Below are 9403 nucleotides of genomic sequence, written 5' to 3'. Positions count from 1 at the left end.
GTTGATCGGGACTCTGCCGGGCTGTTGACCGGCTTCAACCGGGACGGCACCGGGAAATAGTGTGACCGCGTTGAAAAATTTATACGAATCATCCCGGTTCTCGCCGGTCGACCGGCGTTAGCAAACCGGGATGGACCGGGGCTCTACCGGCAATAGTGAGACTTGGGCTTAAGTGTATTTTCTTTTGTATACACATTACAAAGGAAGTATGAGTGTTTTTTCTGATCTGTTAATTATATAATAGAAAGCTACTTGAAGCTATTGAAAGTGATTTATTTGACGGAAACAATAACAGTTGTTTGCGGCCATGTTGTTGTTGTTGTATATCTTCACCGCCTATGTAGACGAACCTCTACCAGATCTGTAGAGTTGAACGAAAGGTTATCGTTCCCACAACCAGTATCGTGTAGTCATCCACCGTCTATGTACACTATAGTACATGTATATACACAAATATTGTCTTTTCTTACAGTCTCTGAGCTTCTGCAATCAACCGCTATGGTCAATCCGTAGAAATTCGGATAAAGGGAGAAACTTGGAAAAAACATCCTAAATGCATTTTACGTCACACTAAATCTAGCCCCAGGCCTTCAGCGCCTTGATTTAGATGGTTGTGCTTAACATGTTATATCAAACGTCAATGGTGATATGTAGTCACTTACTTTGCCATTATAAAGGTCGTCAATTAAATGTTCTCATGTTGTTTATTTAACCAGTCAGTGCTAGTTAATCCCGTTTTTGATTAACCAGTCATGCGTGACTTCATCTGCTAATCACACTTTTTCATAACACGTTCATCACACGAACTGTGTAGAAAAATATTGCCATTCAAACGTAGCAGGTTAGTGTTAGTTTCATTTAATGAATAATATGTTTGAAAATTGTTTTATAACAAGTGTTTACATGTAAATTCTTAACAATGATACATTAATCGTTAATTCTGTTAGTTTTATAGGTATTGACAAAATAAGTTATAAGAAGTGCATTTTTACTGTATATCTAAATTGATATGTTTATTTTATATTACAATTTGTATAATTGGTAATTATATAATAATATATAGCATTTCGGTAAGTTACCGGCTAATCAAGCAGGGCATTGCATGTGGGCCAAGTGGGATCAATGTCACTGTTACTAACAATATAAAATGGGGTTTCTTTCAATAACTTAGCTTGGATGAAGGTATTGCGCTTCAATTGTGTTTGTCTTATAGATATTCAACATCAAATAATGCTTTGTAGTCACAATATAAAGTGGCTGAATAAAAATGTATCGTATACTATCAACGCGGAAGAATCGTCGAGCGGGCTGTAATGAAACACTCGTGTAAGAGTTGCTATGTAAGAACAAGTACCAATATTGTGAGCTCTCATCATCTTACCAGCTGGCGACTGTTCAATGCGTGTTTCTTTTGTCTCCTAGAATGCGTCCAATGGTGCTTTGTTCCTCTCTGGTGTGCATTCAATAATAGTTGTTTAACATCGACCAAACCTTACCAAATTAGTTCTTGGGCGTTGTCACTCTTTCGGTAATAAAAATACAAAACACATTACCGTATGCCCCAAAACATATAATAGACGATAAAGAAGGAACGCTATCGCTACAAACTGTTTCTGGGGTTATGCAATGTACTGGTGCATAAAATCGACTTTAAAATACCACTGGCGCGTTTAAACGGCTTTCTACTAAAACGATGTGGTAGGTTGCTATGCACAGACCGTGACGTATCTCGAAAACAGTCAAAACACCTTCATTTTTTAATTCACGAAATCTTGTCAAAAATAAAAATGTTTGTAATGTTATTTGTCCAAGTGAAAATACAAACTGATGGTCGCACAATAGTTCATCTACTAAACAAACAGGTTGATATTCCTAAATTGTGATGTTTTTCATGTTTATTGACAATATACAGGCGAGAGGCCCTTTTGATTAGTGTATGCTTAGAGAGACATGGTACAATTCCCTTTTGATTGCTTATTTTGCCTTGAAAGACAGGACTAGAACCCCAATTGATTGGGTTAGGCTTAGAGCGACAGGGCTAGACCCCCTATTGGCATTGTTTAATGCTTAGAGAAAAAAGGGTTAGATGCCATTTTTATTCGTTTGGGCTTAGACAGATCGGGTCAGATACCCTTTTGATTTTTTTATGCATAGACAGACATTGTCAGATATTCTTTTGATTTGTTTAGGGTTAGAGATCCAAGTTAAGATGCCCTTTTGATTTGTTTATGCTTAGATTGACACTGTAAGATGCCCTTTTGATGAGTTTATGCTTAGATTGACACTGTAAGATGCCCTTTTGATGAGTTTATGCTTATAGAAACCAGGCTTGATGTTCTTGTAATTTTGTGTGGCTAAGAAAGCCATGGCTTAAGGCTTGATTGAAATATGGTATATTTCTAATAATTGCATGATATCATCGTCGATTTATTTCAATAAGAAGCATCGCTTATTCTACATGAACGAATGTTAAGTTATAATTATACATGCATTTTAAACATGCACGACACAAAACGATGGCATTGAATACGTTTCCCTCGTCATTGCATTATTTTGTGAACATGCGCACATTTTAAAGCGAGTATGTATTATTTATTTATTTCAACATTTATTTCCGTACTCGTTAACCAACATATGAATATGACAAATTTTAATCATATTACCTATCTTAAAAAGGACATTAAATCAAATTGGTAAATTAAAAATTATTACGGTCAAGTTTACGTCGATACCGTCGTTTTTAGTCGTATTCATTACAGAAAAAGTTGTGTCTATGTATCGTATGATCAAAGCTGCGTAGTTTATGGGGATTAACAACAGCGTGCATTTCTTGCATACCGGTATATGAATATTTGAGTGTGCACAAAACAATTATTTGCATTTGTATTATACTCTCATTCTGTTGATATTCTGGTTCTACTTATCTGAAAATTTATTATTTTTTATAATCAACTTCGTATCTCTTTTTAATTTACGTTTTAAAGATTCAATTCTTTTTTGTTTTAAAGGTCAGAGAATTATTGCCGTTTTATATAATTCATTATCGGAGTAATATTTAGTTCCGGCGAAATCCAATGAACTGATGACTCGAAATTGATAAAACAGTATTCTTGGAGTGTGAACTTGCGAACTTTGTCTCACCGTTCCGCTCAAATATTTGTTGAGAGAGAGTTATTGCCCTTTCGTTACAAATACGAAAAGCTGTAATGAATCTATTTCACCTACATCTGTAAGCTTCCATATGATGGATTAATGCGTATATGGTCATGTTGTTCCGTTCCATAGATCAGTTATGGAGTTATGGGTAATAATTTAAAGCCTATTGGTTCTTTTTTTATTTTCCTTCTCGATGCTAATCATGAGCCCACTTACCGTCTTTAAAAACGCATTACAAAAACATCCATCAAATGCATTTACATTCTTGTTGTATAGCAAATTATCAATAGGGCATCTTCCTAATTTAAATGGTATTTAAAACAAAATGTTATACACAAAACCTTTAATTTTGTCTTGAAAAGGAGTAATTGAAAAGAAATACTGATAAACGAACGTTAACATTTAAATATTAAACGAAATTTGTACATTTAATATGTCAATACATTTTTGGAGGTATCGTGATGCATTTAACAAACATATGATTTGTTCTTAGTATGGTTGAATGAGAAGATTATAAAAAAGTAAGTATGAATTTAAAGACATCTGTATTGCTATTTTTTATATTTTCAGAAAGGCGGTGGTTCATCGTTGATGTTTCCCTGGCATACGCTCTGATCTCAGACTGTCTGACAGAATAAGTTTGACAAGCCTTGTGTCTCCAAAGACTGTTTCTCTGCTCGGCAATCACTTTAACGTTAATACGACTTAAATAATTGTATAGTACTGTCTAAAATGAAGACAAGTTTGGAGGACGTGCGTTCGTTGCACTTTTGGAAGGCGGTTTTCGCGGAATTTATTGGAACATTCATCCTCGTAGTTGCCGGTGTTGGGTCCACAGTGCAAGGCTGGACCGCTGACAGTCTGGACATTGTTCAGATCGCCTTGTCCTTCGGCCTTTGCGTCGCAACCAGTGTGTGGATCATTGGTCACATCAGCGGTGGACACATAAACCCGGCGGTCACATGTGCGATGCTAGTCACAAGGCGAATCAGTATTCTACGAGCAATAATGTTTGTAATAGCGCAGTGCTTGGGTGCGATTACCGGAGCGGGAATACTCAAGTTGGTGACCCCATCGTCGCAGGTGGGAGGACTGGGAACCACGACCTTAAATACCGGGGTCACCCCGGGTCAAGGTTTCGGGATCGAGCTTGTAATTACTATGGGTCTGGTACTAACGGTGTTCGCCGCCTGTGACAGCCAGAGGACGGACCTCGGCGGCAGTTTCCCGCTCACCATCGGCTTCGCTGTCGTCATTGGGCACCTTTGGGCGGTAAGATGAATTTGATTATCATGATATTATGTGTAATGAATGCATGTATGATCACTGATTAAAGGTTTTTGTTGATGTTGTGTCGTTCAATATTTATAGTGAATTTCAAAACTTAGTTGTCGTTAAATATTTGACAGTAAAGTATTACGTTTATATGATTGTATCCATATTGATGCGTCAACATAAAAGGTTTAAAACATCAGTCGAATATTAACAGATCGTTTCATTAGGCCTTTAACTTATTGTATCCTCATACTTTTGTAGTTTTTCTGACCGAATATTGTGTTTAACGATCAGGTTTATCCAATAATCCTTCTTTATTTGATCCCCACTCTAATCTGAGGCATAATACTTTTTAAAGTGACTAACTAACTAAACCGATTTCAGATTACACTTACCATCTTTCTGCGCAATTCTTTATGTATATTAATGGCATTAAATAATACAATTGCCTTTGAAAGAATATCTCTAACTTCGCGCATTTTACTAAGTAAAACAATTTTTACCATTCGTTTCGACGTATAAATTGTAGGCTTTGATGTTTTGATAAATCACATTTTTTAATATGCAATACAGTTATTTAATCCGGTAATATCCACTTTGAACCGGTAGAAATGAACGCCGTTCCTCTATGTTTAAATGTCTTTGTACATTAGCAATTTGTAATTTGACCACAATCGGATGCTCACGCAAATGTAAAAGAAGGCGTGTCAGTTTTTAGGGGACTGACTGAAGTAGTAAAATACAAGATAATGTTTGGGCCAAGCACAATAATCTTAAGGCATTTATATATCTTACTGGAAAAACTGATCTGCTAATTTAAAGGCTTAAAGGTAAATATTCACTTGAAGTATGGACCAGTCGTTCGCATTGTATCACCCACTCTACTTGCTGTTTATCTGAAATTATTATTTTATTTACAATTCATAAAAATATGACCTATTATGTCACAAGCAATCATAATAGTATGTTGATCCACGGAGCGTATATTGACTCATCTAGAGTCCGTGGTTGATCACTGTATTTTCGTATGAACATCGCTCTGGAAAATCCGGACTGAATGGACGTGTGTAAATGTCGTCTCAGTTTAGACTGTGGAATGTTTCGTTTAATTAAATGAAGTCTTTCCTAAACGCAAATCCAGTCCAAGTGAAAAGTGTCGTCCCTAATTAGCATGTAGCATTGAGCTTGTCTGATCTGATTTTATTTGTAAACGATTGTTTTTGTCATTTTATCACAGGAAATATCAGATTTCGTGTTATTTTCATTTGTTATCGCGAGAAATATCTGATGAGCAAGCACATTTACTCATTAATTTATTCATAGCTAATGCACAAGAATGCTACATGTCCTGTGTCCATTAGCTAGTACAAGTTTACTAAAAGTACACTGGTAGCGAAACCCTTAGCATAGTCCACAATGTAGATGATAGGCATTTAACAATAATGACCAATTTTGAATAATAAAAAAGTAGTTTTGAATAAACATCTAAACTATGTAATCGGGTCTCTTTACACCATGCAATACAATCCTTTACGATGATCTGCTGTTGTATTAATTGACTATGATCCTTTTTCTAAAATCTTGTACACACGAAGGAATTTATTTGATACATGTATTTGTATTATTTTCATTACTTTCATTTCATCGTGCCTCTCATAGTTGTTCAATTAGTTTTGATAGCTTTTTAATTAGATAAAATGCTGTGGGGTTAATGGCCCAAACTGTTATCCTTTTTATATGTCGTGTTGTGTATATTGTCCTGTTTTTCATGGACAATGGACCACTTGTATTTACCCCTTTCCCACTCAGAGGCAAAGTGAAAAAGGCTATATGCAAACAGCATTCAACCAGAACAGCCTGCGAGTAACTCGCAGTCTGTTAATGTTTTACGCTGTTTGCTGATCATCAGTATCTAAGGGTTAAAAATGAAACCTTTAAAAATTGAACCTTTTTAGAAAGCTCTTAAATAACATTAAACTTCCTGAGGGACTACAAACACGTCAAAATACGTATCTAAGTGGTAAAAGGTTTAGAGAAGACTAGTTGGTTGGGATTTCATTCCTGATAATGTTTCTGGAGTTACTGTATTCATATATATCTTACTGCAAGCAATTGCTATGTTTATGTTGATTACTACAATAAAACATTAGTTCGTTATTTTCCTTATTATTTTTATATCTTATTGAGTAATTAACTTTAAATAGATCATATTTTAGATTACAGTTAGAAGTATTTATTGACCTTATGACGAAGTCAACCCTCTTTATTTCTCGCGCATCATCGGCAACATAAGTGTTTATAGAAAACATAGCAAATGTCATTGTAAATCGCTACGGAAATTCATCCCTTTGGTTCCCTGTTGCAGGTTGAATTTACAGGGTCCAGCATGAACCCAGCCAGAAGCCTGGGACCAGCCATTGTCATGCACATCTGGACTGACCACTGGGTGAGGAAGCGAGATTTTTAATTCATCAAACGCTTTAATTATTTATATCGTATTTGCGGGAGGTGAACGCTCAAATTGGGCATAAACAAAATTGCTTAGCTCAAACATAAACCAAACTGTAAAATTAAATGTATCCATATACAATGTAATAACACGGCATACAAATACGAAATAAAAACTATTTATTGTTTCAATAAGTGTATAAAAAAATACCTGGCTTAGTCACATACGCCGGTATTATTTTAAATGTGTGTACTCTCCCAGATTCCGGTATATCGCAGTATTGTATACTACACTGTAAATATCTCAATATTTTTTTTAAATAAAAATGTATCGGTGCGATAAGCAAACACACCTCATTGCTTTGACCAATGGTTACATTTCAATTGCAGGTCTACTGGCTCGGTCCAATCACAGGCGGGGTGCTAGGCGGGTTGCTATACGACAACATCCTGGCCTCCAACGCGTCGCTAAGGAAGGCGCGTGACTTCCTTATGGCGTCGCGGTTCGACGGCCCGAAATCCCCGGAATTGAAGTCTGTCATCCGGGAAGTCGACAGCGAGAAAGGGGGGCAATGCGAACATTATGACTATCTCAGTAGCGAGTATTCGTCACCGCGTGAAATCAAAATGTGACGGCGTTATGCCATTTTGGTGTGAATTTTGAAATTGCAATGTCGTTGTATGCCATCGGTTGTATTGTTTGCATATTGAGAAGCAAGAATGAATTGCTTGTATATTTACTAAACATATACATGTATATTGTTCGCGCGTGTAGCAAATGAGTTGCATGGTTAATATTTTGTTGCCGTCCATTTTGTGCAATGTCATTTATCTCGTCTACAGTGTGAAGTTTGCAGTGTATATAGATTTGTTCAGGTTCGGACCTCTTTTGTATTGTCATTAAGAACACTTAGTTCAGAGTTATGAACGATTGTATGTTTGATTTTAATGATGTTCTTTATGATATTTAGGAATCTTAGACTTTGGGTTAGATAGTCTAGGACCCGTATTCATTAACCGATTCTTAGACTTAAGTAAAAAAAAAGAAAGAATATTCTTAAAATTTTAATGTACTAAAACTATGTGAAGTCTGGTCAAGTGTGGCAGTAAGCACCTTCAATTGTATCATAATTTGTTAAAAACAATATGTTTAAAATATTAGTCGCGTTCTGAGAAAACTGGGCATAATGCATGTGCGTAAAGTGTCGTCTCAGAATAGCCTGTGCAGTCCGCACAGGCTAATCAGGGACGACACTTTCCGGTTTAATGGTATTAGGAAGTCACTTTTCACCGAAAATCTTGTTTACGCGGAAAATGCGTCCCTGATTAGCTTGTGCGGACTGCACAGGCTAACATGGGACGACACTTTACGCACGTGCATTATCCCCAGTTTTCTCAGAACGCGACTCATGTAATCACCGTTTTGAGCCTCACTCTCTCTCTGTATCTATACAAACTCTGAGGAACTGTCATAGAGTCTTAAGGCTTTTCTTTACTACTAAGTCTAAGAATTTGTTGCTGAATACCGATCCTGGTCAATTATGCTTTTTCATGCGTGCGTTAGCGTGTTTTTCTTTTCCGGAAACTAATGCTTTTGCTTTACATGCAAATATACCGGCATAACGCAACTATAACATCTCGTCTAATATCTACGTAAACAATTTAAACAACATATTATATAACCGTCTATCATCCGTGAATTTGAAGTAAGTCAGTCTTTTATAATGCTTAATACACAATTTATACGCTAAAAAATGATTTACAATATACACGTCTATCAACTCAATCGCACCCTACCAATATTGAAAGTGGATCACATTATGCTCTTTAAAACGCAATAATCACGTGACAGCATTTTCATTTAATTATTTTAGAATTACATGTATGGCTATAGTCATGCCACTATTATAATACAACTGTATTAATACTATATAAATGTGCACATGTTACACGGAAGTCTCTGTTATTTTTGTCTTCTTTTCCTTGTACATTGAAGTCTTTAATATCATGTTATAATATTATGCTAACAAGTCCTGCTGTTTTAAAATAGTATATTTAAAAGCAAACTGGCATATTCACTTTTTTGTGTTTTGTTGTTTTTGTTAAATCGCGAACTTCCCAGGCGAACCATTGTACCTCGTGGTTATTATCTCTTAGTTCTTTATATTCCTATATAGTTTTGAGCAAAACTGTTGGCTTTTGCAGTAAAGTATATGTAATATATGTTATATTTGATCATGAAATAGAAACTGTTTGTGTAAAATGTTTATTTATAACACATTCATAAAAATGATATTGTATTGAGTTCGTCTTTACTCATTACTTCGGATAAAGTCGATTTTTTACCACTTCCTCCCCGCCACCAACTTCCAGGGTAGATACATAATATGTGTTCTTATGGAAGTGAAACATGACGTTTCTAACTTTCAAATATAAACAACGTGAAATAAAAAATCTCTCAACATTTATTCGGAGATCTTTTGTGAACCAAACTGTTTGGAAGGCTTCAAACTAAATTACATCT

The 9403-nt window shown here is 35.7% G+C and overlaps 1 protein-coding gene across 1 annotated transcript; it reads left to right on the top strand.

Annotated features, from left to right (window-relative positions):
* Window positions 1-706: 706 nt before the first annotated feature.
* Window positions 707-9179, top strand: LOC127846473 (aquaporin AQPAn.G-like). The gene is made up of 4 exons (XM_052377735.1): window positions 707-841; window positions 3727-4428; window positions 6797-6877; window positions 7270-9179. The coding sequence occupies exons 2-4, from the start codon at window positions 3889-3891 to the stop codon at window positions 7510-7512; spliced, it is 864 nt and encodes a 287-aa protein (XP_052233695.1). The 5' UTR covers window positions 707-841; window positions 3727-3888; the 3' UTR covers window positions 7513-9179.
* Window positions 9180-9403: the final 224 nt, after the last annotated feature.

The sequence above is a fragment of the Dreissena polymorpha genome, chromosome 9 (assembly GCF_020536995.1).
Source record: "Dreissena polymorpha isolate Duluth1 chromosome 9, UMN_Dpol_1.0, whole genome shotgun sequence".
In the NCBI taxonomy this organism is placed as follows: domain Eukaryota; kingdom Metazoa; phylum Mollusca; class Bivalvia; order Myida; family Dreissenidae; genus Dreissena; species Dreissena polymorpha.
Note: the sequence above shows the minus strand (reverse complement) of the source record. Positions and strands in the feature narration are given on the sequence as shown.

Coding starts and splice junctions, on each gene's coding strand:
- LOC127846473 (XM_052377735.1), top strand. CDS start 3,889: ATGAAGACAAGTTTGGAGGACGTGCGTTCGTTGCACTTTTGGAAGGCG. Junction 4,429..6,796: donor TCATTGGGCACCTTTGGGCG/GTAAGATGAATT, acceptor TCCCTGTTGCAG/GTTGAATTTACAGGGTCCAG. Junction 6,878..7,269: donor ACATCTGGACTGACCACTGG/GTGAGGAAGCGA, acceptor TTTCAATTGCAG/GTCTACTGGCTCGGTCCAAT.